At 36.3% G+C, this 17,747-nt stretch overlaps 1 protein-coding gene and 1 long non-coding RNA gene across 4 annotated transcripts; one reads left to right on the forward strand and one right to left on the reverse strand.

Annotated features, from left to right (window-relative positions):
* The first annotated feature begins 11,513 nt into the window (after positions 1-11,513).
* Positions 11,514-12,456, forward strand: LOC149150200 (uncharacterized). Of its 2 annotated transcripts, XR_016263749.1 has the most exons (4): positions 11,514-11,584; positions 11,688-11,834; positions 11,925-11,963; positions 12,053-12,456. It is a non-coding gene; the product is annotated as an uncharacterized LOC149150200 (long non-coding RNA). The 2 variants fall into 2 exon arrangements; XR_016263750.1 differs by lacking the exon at positions 11,925-11,963.
* A 2,041-nt stretch (positions 12,457-14,497) lies between these two features.
* Positions 14,498-16,256, reverse strand: LOC149150201 (protein DMR6-LIKE OXYGENASE 1-like). Of its 2 annotated transcripts, none has more exons than XM_089440303.1 (4): positions 15,986-16,256; positions 15,562-15,809; positions 15,123-15,447; positions 14,498-15,023 (listed from the first exon to the last, which is right to left on the reverse strand). In XM_089440303.1, exons 1-4 carry the CDS (start codon positions 16,220-16,222, stop codon positions 14,775-14,777), a joined length of 1,059 nt encoding a protein of 352 aa, XP_089296429.1. In that variant the 5' UTR covers positions 16,223-16,256; the 3' UTR covers positions 14,498-14,774. The 2 variants fall into 2 exon arrangements, with proteins under 2 accessions (XP_089296429.1, XP_089296428.1); XM_089440302.1 differs by having other exon boundaries at positions 15,123-15,459.
* Between the last annotated feature and the right edge of the window lie 1,491 nt (positions 16,257-17,747).

Below are 17,747 nucleotides of genomic sequence, written 5' to 3' on the forward strand. Positions count from 1 at the left end.
AAGACTATAAATCTAGTTTCGAGTCCCCACCCTTTTCGTGTTGTTTCGATGGCTTCCACTAGTTTATTTCACCCAGGTCAAGGAGGTTCTATGGAATACTTGTAAGTCCTTGCCTTCTTAATCAATTTTTTCTCTTTTCCTCCTAGATTCTTTTAGCCCCTAGACCTTCTCGAATCCCTCCTTTTGAAGGAAAAGGGTGTGTAACTAACAATAACTGTCTCAGAAGGTTTATGTAACCAATCTTCTATTTTCAGAAATGTATTTATTTTTTTATCACATAATATTTATAAAGTTACTTTGGCTAACTCAACCATGAGTTCTTTCATGTTTTCCGTTGGGACATAATATAACAGAGAAATAAAAGTAAAAAAATAAGCAGTAAAATAATATGTCCACGTAGTTTGGGGTGTTTCATCTCCCCCCTCTTATGAGGAACACCATCCCTGGTGTTGATTTTCAATTTATAAAACTAAAGAAGCATAAGATTTACGCATAAAATCCTCGTCTTCGCATGTAGCTTCTTTCGGGCCAAAGTGCTTTCATTGCGCCTTAACCTGGGTGATGACTCGCCTCAGTAATGTTTTTTCTCTCTGATCAATAATATGAAGAGGCTCTACCAAGAATTGTCCTTCTGGTTCGACCTATCCATCATCATGAATTATCATCAGTTTATTTTAAAAATTGAAATATACATATCTATATACACAAACATAATTTAGAATTCAATTCACTAATTGAATTACATGTAAATTTTCCTAGTTAATTATATGTTTAGGATCAAATACATATCTTTTTAGTAGAGAAACATGAGAGACATTGTGGATCCGTATATGGCTTTGTAGCGCAAGTTTGTATGCTACTAGCCCAATTCATTCTAATATCTGAAAAGGACGTAGTATCAAGGTGCTAATTTAGCACATCCTCTCCTCTGTAAAGTTCTTTTCTTTGGCTTAATTTGAAAGTATACATGATCCCCTTCCTTAAATTCTCTGTAGGTTCTCTTCTTATATGCATAAGAATTTTGCCTATCTTGAGCAACGTTCAAATTTTGACGAACCTTTCTAATTGTTTGCTCCGTCTCAATTAGCATATCAGGACCCAATGCCAATTTGTTGACAGGGCTGTCCTAGTGCATGGGTACCCTACATTTCCTCCCATACAGTACCTTGAAGGGGCTCATTCCTAGTGGCTCATGGTATTCATTGTTCTAAGAAAATTCAACCAGGTGGAGGTAATCCTCCCATTTTCTTAGTTGCTGCATCACAAACATTCTTAACATATCTTCCAGAACCTGGTTGACTCCTTCAGTCCACCCATCCGTTTGAGGATGATAGGCTATGTTGAACTAAATTTGCATACCCAAATCAGGATAAAGAGTCTTCCAAAATGCGAATGTAAACTTTACATCCCGATCCGAGATTACTACTTTGGGTATCCAATGTAGCTTGAATATTTGTCTCATAAATATATAAACAATTTCAATAGTCTTATAGGTGGATTTTATTGGTATAAAATGAGCGGTCTTGATAGTTTTCTAACTACAAGCATTAGAGAATCATGTTTCTTTCTAGTTCTGGGTAGACTTGTAATAAAGTCCAAAGTGATTGGTTCTCACTTCCACTCAGGAATAGGGAAGGGGTGTAGTAACCTAGTGGGATGTTGATGTTTTGCTTTCACTTTCTTACACTCTAAAAATCTAGCTCAATATTCTATAATGTCTGTTCTTAGGCTTGGCTAGAAGTAATTTTTCTTAATAGATGTAAACAATTTCTGATATCCAGGATGGGAATCATACAGTTTCCCGTGAAACTCATCCATTATAAAAAAATTAATAAAATTCTAATTAGGAATGTAGAGTCAATTCCTGAAGGTTAATAATTTATCTTGGTTTATTCCGTAATCAGATTTTTCCCCAGTATGCTGGGCACCATTAGCTTGCTGCCATAATAAAATATATTCGGGTCTTTATGAAATATTTATTTAATTTTATAAAAAAAAATTACTTTACTTGACTGCAGTGTAATTCATATATGCAGTGTAACTTTATGCTTAGTGCATCAACAACTTGGTTTTCTTTCCCTTTAATGTTGGGTATTTTTAAATGGGAAAATACCAAAACCAATCATGCAAACACCACAGAGCCAATGCTCTGTTTCCACTGTTCCAGGATCTTTTGCACAGGGAAGCTTTAAAACAAATATACTCATAACAGCCCATTACACAGGCATAAAAATATTTCTATTGATTAAAACATAAAGCCTGAAACAACATTCATCCTCTTTGCTGAGAGGGATTCACCACAAAAATACATTCAACAAAACACTACTCTGCTTTCACCCTGAGAATTCACTGAGCTGGGTTTACTGCTGTAAAACCCTTTTTACATTCACTGCTGTGAAAAACATTTTACACATGCTGCTGTAAAATAAATTTACATTTACATCTGAGTGAAATCCTTTTTTTTACATTCTTGGGTTTTCACATTACAAAAAAAAACTTATGCGTTCTTTTCTTTTGCATTTCAATGCAAATCCACTACATAAAAAAAACTGATCTATGCACTGGTGGCGCTCCCTTTTTCATTTAATGGTGTAATAAAATTTTACACATCCTTCTGTAAAAATAATTTTACACCTCCCTGGTTCCTTTTGTTGCACTGTGCATTATATGAAATACACTAGTCAACATACATAAAAAAAAGTTACTTCAAACATATGCACTCATCCTTTTTGTTCCTCTGGTTGTTTTTCGCTGCAGCGAACCAGGTTCTTTTTCCTCCCGTGTGCCAAATGTTACCACCCTCTCCACATTCTTTTCCTTGTTCTTTATACAACCTCCGCGTGCTCTCGTTTTACAAAAAATATGGTCAACACAATAAAAGGCTTGACATTTTTCAATGTGTATGCCATACATTAAAACATAACACATAACGTGTATACCAAAGCAAAACAATGCATGCCGTATAAGAAAAACTTAAATGGGTTACCCACTTTCTTAAATTTGATTTGACTCTTTTGCAGACAGGAGTGGCGGTCAACCAGACTTGTTTTTTTTTTTACTCCACGTAAGTGTTTAATGTTGCCCGTATGCAGGTTTGAACAATCGATGGTGGAGAACGATCAGGCAGATCGGACGGCTCACAAGAATATCGGAAGGCATCATATGACTGAACAATACCACCCGAGAAACTTACGTTGGCTGATGTCAGGTCAGAAACACGTGGCGCCACCATAGTTTATCGGAGTCGCATATACGGAAACAACTTTTCGCTGGAAGGCGGTCCGAGAAATAAGACGGTTTTGCTGCGGTGGTTTTGGGTGACTGGTACGGCTGCGTGCTTGCTGAGTTGATGGCGGATTTGGCTGATCACTGCCTTGCCATCGCTGTCACGGTCCACGTCCGCACACTCTGCTGCAGTTGGAATTAACATTCCAACACTCCCCTTTAATTTCAACTGCTGGGCATTCAATCTTACCCAAACACTTCCTCACATAGAGGGATTCACCAACTGCTTCTGATGCAGTTCACAAACAACCAAAGTTGTCTTCCTCTTAATAGAGGGATTAAGTTGAAACTGTGATTAAGAGCACCTTCCTCATGACAGAGGGATTCACCATAACAATGTGCTGAAGAGCACCTTCCTCATGACAGAGGGATTCACCTGTGTCTATGCTGAAAAGCATCATCCTCTTGATAGAGGGATTTACCATGACACTGTGCTGAAAAGCACCTTCCTCTTTAACAGAGGGATTCCACCAAATGACTGTGCTGAAAAGCACTTTCCTCATTATCAGAGGGATTACAAACAGACACTGCTTTACATGCAGTTTCAAAAACAAACAATCATTGCACTGCTGTGTGTGCAAACTCATTACAATGTTCTCTTATGCTGATGCATATTCTCTGCTGTACTATTGTGCCATCTTCTTTACTGCGTCTACCCCACACTGCTGTGTCTACACTTGCACTGCTTGTGCACTTTTCAAAGACAAAATACTCTGTCTTTTCTGGAACAATTACACTGTCCCAACTTACAAATTTACACTGCTGTGTGTAAACATTTCTTACACTCACTGCTGTTGCATATATTGCATTTCAATTCAATGAACAACAAATTCATTACATTTACCTTTACTGCTGTAAGGAAAATTTCTTTTGCATGTGCTGCTGTTCAAAACTTCTTGCTGCTGCATTTTTCACATTTGCATTGCTGTGTGCTTCTCCTTCTTGCCATCATGCTGTTGTCCATAACTTCTTGCTGCTGCATTTTTCATATTCACTGTTGTCCATACCCATAACCATAGACTGTCATCCCTGGGTTTTTATTTGTTGTTGCGTTGCCTCTGCAATTTGCACTGTCGTTGCCTTTTGTTTCATCATACTGTTGTGTGTTACACTCATTCTGCTGTGAGTATATTCTCTCACATTACATAGAAGGAAACTACCTTCCATTGCTATGCATTTCAATGCATGTGCACCACAAAAAAAAAATTCAAACTGCTGTTCATTCTAATCCATGTGCTTAAAAAAAATTTCCAAACTGCTGTTTTATGTTCTGTCTTCCCATTGCTGTGAGGGTCTCCATGCTTTGCATTTTTCTCTTATCTCGCTGCTGCTCTTTACATTTCAGCGCTGCCATCTTTTCTTCTTTATGCATTTCTGTGCATATTGCATAAAAACAAAGCAAAAACATTGTTGATTTCATCACTGCTGCATATTACCTTTCAGAGGGATTAACAAAGATTTCATTTGCAACTGCTGCGCTGCAATACATCCTCCATCAACAAATGACTGTTAATACAGTTCAGAAAATAAAAAAATTCAAGCTCCCCTTTAATGTATGCTTGTCTTCTTTTGGCAGACTTTTCTCAAAACAAGTTTAGATCCTCTGGGGAGTTCAAGGGGTTTTCAGGTTGTATTACCTTCCTTCTCCATACTTGTGTAACTTTCTTCTTTTGCATGGGTCTAGCTTGTGTAAGAGCCCATGTCAAGTTACAGTCACGTGCCATATGCCCAATGTTATGACACTTGAAGCATTCAACTTCATTCATGAATAAGAATTCATGATTTCTTCTTGTGAAATTATTTCTTGGAGATTGTCGGGGACCACAACATCTATCTCCATGAAATGCTCTACAGTCTTTTGCCATATGACCAAAGTTTGAGCAAGCATAACAATAACCATAAAATGAACTTTGGTACCTGGGAGATGGAGGTTTCCTTGATGTACTTCTGAAGCCTTGTTGCCTTGAGATCCTTTGATGATCACCATTGCCTTTTGCCTTTTTGCCATCAGCTACATTTCTTCTTGGAGCTGGTTTTCTACTTGGAGTAGGATTTATTCTATTACAGCCTTCATTTTTCTCCTTTCCTTTGCTGGAACTAGGAGCATCACCATCTCTTTCTGGCTTCTTCACATCTCCTTTGCTTAAAGCATCCTCATCCTTGTTTGAGGGTTCACCTACATACCCTAATCCTGATTTATCAGATGGAGATCTGTGATAGCTGAGCATGTCATCCAGAGCTTGAGAGCTCTTCATGATCTTGTTCATCCCTTCAACCTTCTTCCTGAGGAGGACAATCTCTTCTTCTAACTTTTCACATTCATTATTTTTCTTTGCTAGTTGTCCCTCAGTTTCTTCCTTGCTACGAGTAGCTTCAGCTGCTACTATTTTGAAGGAGATAATATCTGTCTTCATTTTGGAGATTTCTTCATCTTTTGCTTGACTGCTCTTCATTTTCTTTTCAGCTTCTTGTGCCTGCTTCCTGGCTTCTTGTAGTTCAGACTTAAGGGAGGAGACCTCTACCTTGTACTGTCCAATCTCTTCCACAAGCTTATTCACTCTCTTGTGTCTTTGTTCAAGTTGACTTGTCAAGGCATCTGCCTGCTTCTTTGCTTCATTCAGCTGATTTGTCATGGATATGACTTCTTCATGATGTTTCCTTTTGCATTGATCAAGCTCCTTCTTCAGCTTGGTAAGCCCTTCATCCCTTTCTCTTACTTGAAGCTTGATGAGGTCAAGCTTTTCATTCTCAGCTTCTATGATGGGTTCTTCTTGACTCATTGTCATGGTCAGTGCTCCCTTTGCATGAAGGTCATGCAGTCTGTCCCATATATCCTTTGCTGATGTGTATTTTCCAAGATTCCTCTTCACTGAATCAGGGAGTCCATCCAAGATAAGTTTTGCTGCTTGTGCATCATACTCCATGGATTCTTTATCCATCTTGCTGTCATCAATCACTGACTCCCAGACTTCAATCCCCTCAGACATTAGGAAAGCCCTCATCATTATTTCCCATACATCAAAGTTTCCATCAAACTTTGGAACCTCAAATACAATGCTTTCAAACAGATTGCCTTCTAGTTTAGTAGAGAAGGGAGACACATTTTTAGCAGGCTTGGATGCTTTCTTCTTTGACCTTGCCATTCTTAACTAGTCTTCAAATACTTGACTGTGTTTTTTTAATCACTGACTGTTTCTATAACAGTAACACAAAGGAAAGCTTGAGGAATACCTTAATCCTTTTGGTTGTGGCTTCACACTGCTGGAGAGGTTTGACTGCTACAACAACACCTTCCTTCAGCTTCTTTGAGTCTTCAAAGAGCCTGGACTAGCTCTGATACCACTGTTGGGTATTTTTCAATGGGGAAATACCAAAACCAATCATGCAAACACCACAGAGCCAATGCTCTGTTTCCACTGTTCCAGGATCTTTTGCACAGGGAAGCTTTAAAACAAATATACTCATAACAGCCCATTACACAGGCATAAAAATATTTCTATTGATTAAAACATAAAGCCTGAAACAACATTCATCCTCTTTGCTGAGAGGGATTCACCAAAAAAATACATTCAACAAAACACTACTCTGCTTTCACCCGGAGAATTCACTGAGCTGGGTTTACTGCTGTAAAACCCTTTTTACATTCAATGCTGTGAAAAACATTTTACACATGCTGCTGTAAAATAAATTTACATTTACATCTGAGTGAAATCCTTTTTTTTACATTCCTGGGTTTTCACATTACAAAAAAAAACTTATGCGTTCTTTTCTTTTGCATTTCAATGCAAATCCACTACACAAAAAAAACTGATCTATGCACTGGTGGCGCTCCCTTTTTCATTTAATGGTGTAATAAAATTTTACACATCCTTCTGTAAAAATAATTTTACACCTCCCTGGTTCCTTTTGTTGCACTGTGCGTTATATGAAATACACTAGTCAACATACATAAAAAAAACTTACTTCAAACATATGCACTCATCCTTTTTGTTCCTCTGGTTGTTTTTCGCTGCAGCGAACCAGGTTCTTTTTCCTCCTGTGTGCCAAATGTTACCACCCTCTCCACATTCTTTTCCTTGTTCTTTATACAACCTCCGCGTGCTCTCGTTTTACAAAAAATATGGTCAACACAATAAAAGGCTTGACATTTTTCAATGTGTATGCCATACATTAAAACATAACACATAACGTGTATACCAAAGCAAAACAATGCATGTCGTATAAGAAAAACTTAAATGGCTTACCCACTTTCTTAAATTTGATTTGACTCTTTTGCAGACAGGAGTGGCGGTCAACCAGACTTGTTTTTTTTTTTACTCCACGTAAGTGTTTAATGTTGCCCGTATGCAGGTTTGGACAATCGATGGTGGAGAACGATCAGGCAGATCGGACGGCTCACAAGAATATCGGAAGGCATCATATGACTGAACAATACCACCCGAGAAACTTACGTTGGCTGATGTCAGGTCAGAAACACGTGGCGCCACCATAGTTTATCGGAGTCGCATATACAGAAACAGCTTTTCGCTGGAAGGCGGTCCGAGAAATAAGACGGTTTTGCTGCGGTGGTTTTGGGTGACTGGTACGACTGCGTGCTTGCTGAGTTGATGGCGGATTTGGCTGATCACTGCCTTGCCATCGCTGTCACGGTCAACGTCCGCATACTCTGCTGCAGTTGGAATTAACATTCCAACATTTAAGTTGTCTTATTTCAAAATCGAATTCGCTTAAAAAGGTTGCCCACCTAGCTTGACGGGCATTTAAAATGGGCTGGCTAAAGAAGCTAGTACGACTATTGTGATCCGTTATTAACAAGAACTTCTTACCCAAAAAGTAATGCCACCACACCTTCAAAGCCTGTACTACTGCTGTCAATTATAAATCGTAGGCAGATTACTGTTGTTCATGGTCTTTTAGCTTGGGAGATTAGTAAGATATAACCTTACCTTCTTGTGTTAATACTCCCTCAACACCTTCCCTAAAGGTATCTTTTCATGCCACAAATGATCTTTCCTGGTCTGCAACCTTTAGCATAGGTTCAGTGGTAAGTAAATGTTTCAAACATTCAAAACTCTACTGGAATTCAGTAGTCCATCAAAAATTCCTTCCTTTCTTTTGTAATGAGGTTATAAGAAAGACAATTTTCAAGAACCCTTCAATAAACTGACGGTAATAGCCCACTAGACCCATAAAGGATCTAATATATGCAACATTCTTTGGGATGGGCCATTCCATAATGGTTTTGATCTTTTCTGGGTCCAACATGATACCTTCTGCTAAAATAACATGGCCAAGATATTGCATTTGGCCTTCGTAAAAACCACACTTGTTGTATTTAGCATACAATTGATTATCCCGTAGAGTTTGCAAGACAATTCTCAAGTTCTTTTCATGCTCTTCCCAGTTCTTAGAATAAATTAGGATGTCATCACTGAAAATCAACACAAATTTGTCTCAGTACGATTCAAAAATATTGTTCATCAAGCTCATAAAATTTGCAAGGGCATTCATAAGACCAAAGGGTAGTACTACAAACTCATAATGACCATAATGAGTTCGAAAGGAAATATTACAAATGGCTTCATCCTTAATTCTTATTTGATGATACCTAGATTATAAGTCTACTTTTGAAAATATGGAAGCCCCTCGAACCTAGTCAAACAAATCATCAATTCAGTGTAAGGGGTATTTATTTTTTTATGGTCAGTTTGTTTAACTAATGATAATCAAGCACAACATTAAGGTTCCATCCTTCTTTCGTACAAATAATATAAGGGCTCCCGATGGAGACACGCTGGGGCGAATGTATCCTTTATCAAACAGCTCATGTAGTTGCATTTTGAGTTCAATCAATTCTGGTATTGCTCATATGGTAAGGAGTTCTTGGAACAGGAGTTGCACCCAGAACTAACTCTATGGTGAAATCAATATCTCGTTTGGGTGGTAGTTCGGGTATAGATTCAGGAAATACATCCACAAATTCTTAGATGACAAGAATATCTTCAAGAGAAGTCATCTTTTCTTTAGAATTAGTATAACCCACCTGTACCACATAAATTTGGCAACCTTTTCTAATGCATTTTCCTAGCTGATTAGTAATAGGGCGTAACTTAATGTTTTTCTTAATTCCTTGAACTTATTTTCTTTGTCCTTATCCATTAAGGAAACTAACAGTTTTCTCCTTACAATCTACCAAGGACCAATGAATTTCCAGCCAATCCATTCCTACTAATACATCGTATGACCCTAAGGGAAGTACATTCAGATTCACAAAAATCTATTGTCCTGAAATGTCGACAGGACAACGTTTTGTTTTTTAAGTTACCCTTTGCTTAGAACCCATTGCTAATTGAACTAACCAAGGTTTTCGGAACTTGATACTTTGTAAGTTATCTTCTTCTATTATTTTTGGGCTAACATAGCTCAAACTAGCACTGAGATCAATTAGAATAGAAACAGGTTTTTCAACAATATTACCTTCACCTTCTATCATGGTGGTTGATATTCCCCTTGATGATCATCCAACACTGCATTGATCCTAGGATTTCTTCTTTCCACCTCCCCAATCGTAGATGCTCCTTGCACATTTGTAACCTGCTCTGTTCTTGTTCGATGTGGGCAATTCTTGTAGTAGTGAGATTCTCTGCAACCCCGACACTACAAAGGCGACTTCTATTGCTGGTCATTTGCAGGTCTACTACTCGCTTCTGATTGTTTAGTTTCTCTTTGTGTTGGGAGCTTGAGGGGGTTCCTCACTGGAAACTTATTGCGAATCGTTTCATGTAAATTACTTCCAACAACAAACTTTGCCTACCTATTAGCTGGCATATTCCTCATCCCTTTTTCGTTCAAGCCACCTTTGGCACCTTCATTTTTCTGTCTCATTTGCGGATAGAAAATGCGTGATTTTCGTATAACTGAATCCATCATTTTTCGATAATCAAAATCCAGTTTGTCCTTCATAAAGTTAGGTAGACTACTGATGAAGTGTTGAATCTTAGCTTTTCCTATTGCATGTATGATACATATCGCAACAGGGAGGTAAATCATGTTACAAACTCGTCCATGGTTAAGGCTCCCAGTTTTAAATTGTGAAACTCTTTCACTTTCTCATCATAGTAACACTCTGTCAGGGATTTATCCTTGAAATATTTTTAAAATTCTTCCCAAGTAATTTGTTGTTCTTCAATTTTCCACACAGTTTTTATTTCTTCCCACCATAGAGTGGACTTACTTTGTAGTTGATATACAACCAATCTTTCCTTCAGATTATCGTCATACTCATAGATCTGAAATATCGATCCATATCAATTAACCATGCTTCTTCTTCTTCTTCAGTTTCACCTTCAAAGACCAGGGGTTTTATTTTTTTAATTCTCCCTGTAGTTCATCTTTTTGCCTTTTACTTTTCGATCGTCAGAGACATTATCAGAACGCCCTTCCTCATTATCCTATCCCCCTTCCAACTCAACATTACCTTCCCTCTGATGGAAGGTTGCAGTTCTATTCCCGTTATTGACACTGGGGTCAAGTCCACGTTGATTATGTCGATTAGACAGACTTTTTAAACTCCTCTCTTTCTCATGCCGCAATCTTTTGTTATCAGTTATCAAACTAATCATTTCAACACGTAACTATTGGACAGTTTCCAATAGGGCAGCATTGGCCTAACAAGATTTTTCACCGAGTTGTATCCACATTTCCGGATCATCCCCTACATAAGGTGTGTCTGACCAGTTAGACGGTCTGGATCCTCTCTGCATTCTCTGTGTTCATTTATCCACACATTGTCTCGATTTAGTTCCCATAAGCCTAAGTGTTAGAACTTATGCTCTCATATATAACAAACATACAAACCTTTAATTTTTATTTTTTTTTACTTTGGTGTATTATGAATACCAATACCTAGCTCAATTCACGAGGTAATTAATTGGAAATAAATATATAGTGTATATCAACTGTTTGATTATGTTGTGGATATTAATGCTCTTAACCAATGGTTTTAAAGGTCTCGCCCTCATAAAACAAGCATAAATAAAGAATACACCCCTACTTGGTATAAAGTTGGTGGCAAAGATATCAAGTTGTCAAGAATTTAACACATTTAAGGCTCGATTGTACATCTCTCTAGATAATTCTTAGACCCTAACAGGTGTTACACTATCCATCGTTGATCTATACCATAATGATCCGACGACTAGGATCTGGCCAGAGGGTTTGAGGTATCTAACTGTTTTCCCGAACCCAACACATTTTGACAATTCCAACAGGGTTTGATGGGAGGAAGACTCTACAACCAGTAAGATTTTCTTAGCATACTGGTTTGCTTATACTTGATTTCTCAACCAGCTAAATGATTTATGTCCAAAGCCTAATTTAGAATTGTCGATTGGTTCTTACAGGGGCAGTTGTTTTTCTTGGCGGTTTTTCCGATCAACCCTTTCTGAAGTGGATGGTAATTTTGTTTCGGAAAAATTCCCTTCATCTCTTTGCAGGAAACCCAACCTCAGACCGCCTTGCACGAGGAACCGAAGGTGTCCATCTTGCAGGTATGAATGCTGGGCTCACAAATTTGGTGGTTAATGTTCCTTTTCTTTTATTTTAATACCTGCTAATCATGGTCGACGCCTTACTGGCAGAGACTCCAACTCTGCCCAATGATTCCATTGTCATTTCAGGTAAAGAAATGTTCTTAGGGTTTATTTCCTTTGCATTTTCAGAGTACAAACCATTGATGTTGTTTCTGAGCTCGTTGTTTCCTTTGTAGGTGAGGAACCCAACCGTCTCTTGCTATTCACTATGGATTCGAGTCACCGAGAATATTTATAACCGACCAATGCCGTACATTTTTTTTCTTCCAGTTGGTCCCCTTTTTTTGTTGTTTTACATTCTGGATTCCGGTTGTGGTTCATGCTACCTAGGGCTACCAGAGAAAGTTTAGGGTTTTATACTGTGGTTAATATTTTGTTAAGCCAGAGACCCTGGCAAATTTTTGGACTTCGGCTAGGGCATATACGCCCACGACTAGCTATGTAATTTAAATTTTATATAATTATGGGCGAACCAGCTGAAATGTTATTTTGTTTTGACTATGCCTTCTTGACTCTAAGAGCTATATAATTTCTGAATTTCTCTTTATGTACTTAATGTCTCCATTGAAGAAATACTGGGTTTTACTAACCCCCTTATGATATTTCCTAGCAAATTTTCATTAATTATGGAAATCTTCTCTTTTTTGGTTTAGTTAAGTTAATCTTTTCTTTCCTGTGTTCTTGATTGTTGAGAGACGTGATTTCATTGTCGAATTTACAGTTAAATTCTATTATGGTATTTTCGTTGTGTGGTTTGCAACACTGAAATCTTGGCTAATTTGCATTGACTAATAATTTTTGTTATTTACATGGAACATCATTATCGGAATTTTTGTCAAAAGATAAAGTTATTCCATTGTTTTCCTTTTATTTTCAATAATGCACATACTCATCATTTTCAAATAAAACTACGCATCTGTAAATTTTCTTTATTATTTGTAACAATATCATAGATAATTTAACAGAGATCAGGCTATAATTTAAAGACAAAGGCATCTGGCTCTTAAATGAATATATTAACATTGTTTGTCTAGAAAACCTACAGTGTGTTTCACTTTCTGCAACAAATAGCTTTCAAGTTATTCTTGTCTTTTGTTCACGTACCTGTATAAACAATTAAAAGAATTTCTGATGATATAGTGAGAAACTTATTTGTTTCCTTAATTTGCTTAACCTTTCTTCTTCAGAAGATCTCTCCACCCAGCCATGAGTCTGCATATGACATCCAGACTCTCCACCGATCTCTTCTACTCGAGACAATGGTTTATACTGTGTAGATTAAGTCACTCTGAAACATCAAAACTGTAAGTCCAGTTTTGAGTCCGTACCCTTTTCAGGTTGTTTCCATGGCTCCCACTAGTTTATTTCACCTAGTTCAAAGAGGTTCTATGGAATACTTGTCAGTCCTTTCCTTCTCAATCAATTTTTCTTCTTTTCCTTCTAAATTCTTTAGCCCCAGGCCTTCTCCAACAATAACTATCTCAAATAATTTATCTAACCAATTTTCTATTTTCATAAATATATTTATTTTTTTATCACTTAATATTTATAAAGTTACTTTGGCTAACTCAACCATAATTTCTTTCATATTTTCAGTTGAAACATAATAGATAAATAAAAGTAACACAGTGAACAATAAAATAATCTGTCCATATTACATAATATTTTTTTTCTAACAAAAATATCAACCTTCAAATTTTGAATTAAAAATATAAAATATAGCTCTGAACCTACAAACGTTTTTCAATAATTTATTTTGAATCTTTTAAATATTTAATAAATTTAATTCCTTCTCCACTTAATAATTAATAAAACTAGCGTACATTAATAAAATTTTACCCCGTCCACGCGATCCATTCCGTCTAAGGAGATTGATATTCCTTTTGGATTTTGTTCTCCTTCCAAATATATGTAAATTAATAACATTTTCACTTTTCCACGCGATCAAGTTTGAATGCACTATTAGGTCAATTTACAAGGATATTATTTTCACATTTTAGTTTAAATAAATTTAATTAATGTTATTTAATTTATGAGTATAGATTTATTTTAAATATGGATTTAACATAAATGGAGAGGATCTAAATTTTTCACTTAGCATTTTTAATGAGCAGATATTATTTAAATATTTTATATAGGTATTTTTTTTATAAATTTTTTATTTTGGTAAATTTTGATAAGAAATAAATATCTTTACACATCATACTAAGTTGTACAATAAAATTCTTAGCTCAAAATTTATTTCATATATATATATATATTATATTAATAAAAATCACTAATAAATTATCATAAAGTCTAAATAATTATTTTATAATACATTAAAATTTAAAAATATATAATTTTATTTTATAATACATTAAATTTAAAAAAAAATATAATTTTATAATACAATTTTCTGCAGCACAAATTAAAAAAAGGCAAATATCCTATAAATTAAAATGCAAATACGAAAATATCAATAATCGCATCCTATCTTCCATGGTTTAAAATTTAAATTATATAATATCATTAAGCATCCCATCTTCCATGGTTTAAACTTTAAATTGCAAACAAAAAAACGTCAACACACCCGTGTAATATCATTAAGCCAGCAGCTGCAGTACAGGCCGTGCAAGAAATTATCAATTTAAATCTGAAATTTATTGAATAATGGATGGGGTAGTTAAACTGGAGGGGCTAATATCAATTGGAATCTCTACTCAGAATGGCTCAGCAATATCATTATGCAGCTGGAGCTTCATATTCTGATGATAATATGATCTGCGTTTCTTGTTTGCGAATACTTTTCAACGACAACGACATTTTGGGTACTATTACTCTTAATTTATTACTATGAAATTGAAATGACTATTCAAATTCTTGATGCCTCCATCACAGACCAACAGAAATGATTGTTCAATGAACAATCTTGAAACGATCCAGTACACTCTTTCCCTTTAATTCCTGGTTCCAGAAAGCTCCTATAAACTCTTCAAACTTGTATCCTCTATACACAGCCGGCTGATGTTCATCCACCATGCTCGTTGCAGGAGCAATAAAAGCATCGTCTCCAGGAGTACAGAAAGTGGGAATTGATATGCGTGCACTCTGCATATTCGTTACAGCCCGATGCTCCACGCTCTTAAATTTCCCATTGCTCACAACCTAATACAATTCAAATCACACACAACACAAAGTGAATGATTACTATCAAATTCTTGCACAGAGAGAAATAACTATATAGATCTACTCATTCTTTCTCACCTGCAGCTGATCTCCCAGATTGACCACAAACGCGTTAGCTATGGGTTCTACACAAACCCACTTTCCATTTCTGAATACTTGCAGGCCACTGACACTATCGCTTTGCATTAACACAGTGATGGCACTTGCATCTGAATGCTTTGCTGCACCAATAGTAAGATCTGGGTTTGGACATGAAGGATAGTAATTTATATTCATCACTTGCCTATGTTTTCCAAGAATTTTATTCAAGTAATTGGAATCTAGCCCCAGAGCTTCTGAAATTGCAGCCAGCAACCTTAATATCAGTGCTCTCAGCTCACCAGCGTACTTGCCCGCAATTTCTCTGTAACAAAAGCTGAAGTCAAAACAGCTAAACTTTTCCATGGTGGGTTAAGATGAATCTTTTCTAGTGTTCTGTCTTTAGATATTTTATAACAGATAAAGGTTTGCTGATTACCTGTAGGCTGCTGGTTTTTCAGGCCAAGAGCCGATGACTTCTTCTAGAGGATGACAAGGGTGTGTGAGACAGTCCACCCAGTTGAGAACTGTGTCTTTGCTGCGATTGAAGCTGGTAGAAAGCTGGACTGGCTGCTTTATGTCCTCTGAGTAGAGGCATGCTCGGTCTTCGATGGGCATTTCGAAGAACTCTTTGGCTATACCCATCATGCTTTCCATGACATTCTTTGGCACGCCATGGTTCACTATCTGATATCAACCAAAACAAATTAAAAAAATTAGTCAATCAGATATGAAACTTGACCTAGTCACTATATTAATACCAGCATACCAACAGAGATGTATAGACTCAATAGTCTGCAAGTGTGACAGAAATCCAACCAAAAGTCTAAGTATTTGAGGGGAGGTAGAACTGAGGTGTGCACCTGGAAGAAACCATCCTCTTCGCATGCAAGTCGGATTTGATGGACTACTGTTGCTCTGTTAGGGCCATCCAGGTCTTTTAGGTCTATCACAGGGATGCTCTCAGAGTAAGAGATCTGAGACACCTGTAGGCGTTCATGGGGAGGAAGGATATATCTTTCCTGCACCTCCAGGTTGTTTGTTCCACTGGATATGAGCTTCTCAATGACACTACTCAGCTGTTGGGTCTGCGCATCCATTGTAGAAGATCTTGCTCCAATTTGTGTGATGCGGATATTAAACTTGGGAATTTATAGAGTTTAGATAGTTTGGACATTGGTTTAAGTTTAAAATGTTTTAGTGTTAAAATTTGTGAAAATAATTTATTTTATTGTGAATTTTCTATATTTTTAATAAAATTCCTTCTGCGTCACCCTTTGAAAGAGATGGACATTTTTCCTTCTGGATATTTTTCCTTCTTTGGAAAGAGATGGATTGAATTTAGAGCGCCTGACGACGGAGTACGCTTTTGAAATTTAGAGCGCCTGTCGGGATCCGAGGTACGCTTTTGAAATTTTGTTGAAGTTCCTCGACATTGGTTTTTGATAAAGCCCGTTTCACATCACGAGTGACCATGTGGCCTTATTATTAATTTTATTAAATTTTCGAAGCATTGAACCTAGTTCATCGTTCATCTCACCTTTTAAAGCAACTTTAGTCGGTAAACGAATAATTTTTCCATTTGATTTTTTTATATATTTGTAAGTTTTAAAAGCTAATGGAAAAGTCTAACAACAATAATATATTAGATATCATTTTCTCCACATTTCACTAGTTTCAATCCCACTTCTTCACCCCTGTGAGCATCACCCGATGCAATGAGTGCTAAGTGAACTATTCAAAAATCATGAGAAATTAGTCACTTTACGACTACCTCTCATGGAAATGGTCATACTTTGAATGACTTACTTAACGCAGTTGAATCCCAAAAATGATATCTAATATAATGCACTGCGAAAATCCCCCATACTTAAAAACAATAATATAATTTTTAATTTAATTTTTTTAATTAAAGAATTTATTGATTTTTAATAATTTGTATAGAGATTTTTTTATTAATATATATATATATATATATATATATATATGAAGGGTGGGGTAAAAGAAATATTCGGTAAAATAGAATGAGAGTAGAATAAAAGAAATATTGGGTGAAATTAATTTATTTTTATTAGGTAAGATTATAGCAATTATTTGTTTGTTGATGACTATTTAGTCCTTTTTAACATATGCAATATATAATGTTTAACTTTAGAATATATATTTTTCTTTTCAAGATTTTTTTTTTTAATTTCTTTTAGAAGATAAAAGTAGTTACAAATAGCCTGGATTATATGCATAATCATCATTTAACTTTCCTCTATATATCTATATATATATATATATATATATATAATTTGAAGGTCTTATTACAATTTTTCCACCATACAATGCCACTTGGATCATACATATTCTATTAACTTGGTCCATGTCTTTTGTTGTTGCTCCACCACTAATAATCTCCATCTCGGTTGGTGCAACTAGGACCGAAACACCCACCATAGCCAAAAGTGCCTCTTGTCTTTTGTTGTTGCTCCACCACTAATAATCTCCATCTCGGTTGGTGCAACTAGGACCGAAACACCCACCATAGCCAAAATTGCCTCTTTCCTCTGCTAGGACCATTGCGTCCCTCACCACCACCTCCACAACTACCTCTATTATTGGTAATATAATTTTGATGTG

The sequence above is a fragment of the Pinus tabuliformis genome, chromosome 9 (assembly GCF_031772625.1).
Source record: "Pinus tabuliformis cultivar Carrire ecotype Pingquan chromosome 9, CPIR1, whole genome shotgun sequence".
In the NCBI taxonomy this organism is placed as follows: domain Eukaryota; kingdom Viridiplantae; phylum Streptophyta; class Pinopsida; order Pinales; family Pinaceae; genus Pinus; species Pinus tabuliformis.

Excerpts from the sequence above, each read along its gene's own strand:
- LOC149150201 (XM_089440302.1), bottom strand. The coding sequence starts at position 16,222 with ATGGATGCGCAGACCCAACAGCTGAGTAGTGTCATTGAGAAGCTCATA. Across the intron at positions 15,810-15,985 it reads AAGAGGATGGTTTCTTCCAG|ATAGTGAACCATGGCGTGCC; the intron begins GTGCACACCTCA and ends GGTTGATATCAG. Across the intron at positions 15,024-15,122 it reads ATCTGGGAGATCAGCTGCAG|GTTGTGAGCAATGGGAAATT; the intron begins GTGAGAAAGAAT and ends GAATTGTATTAG.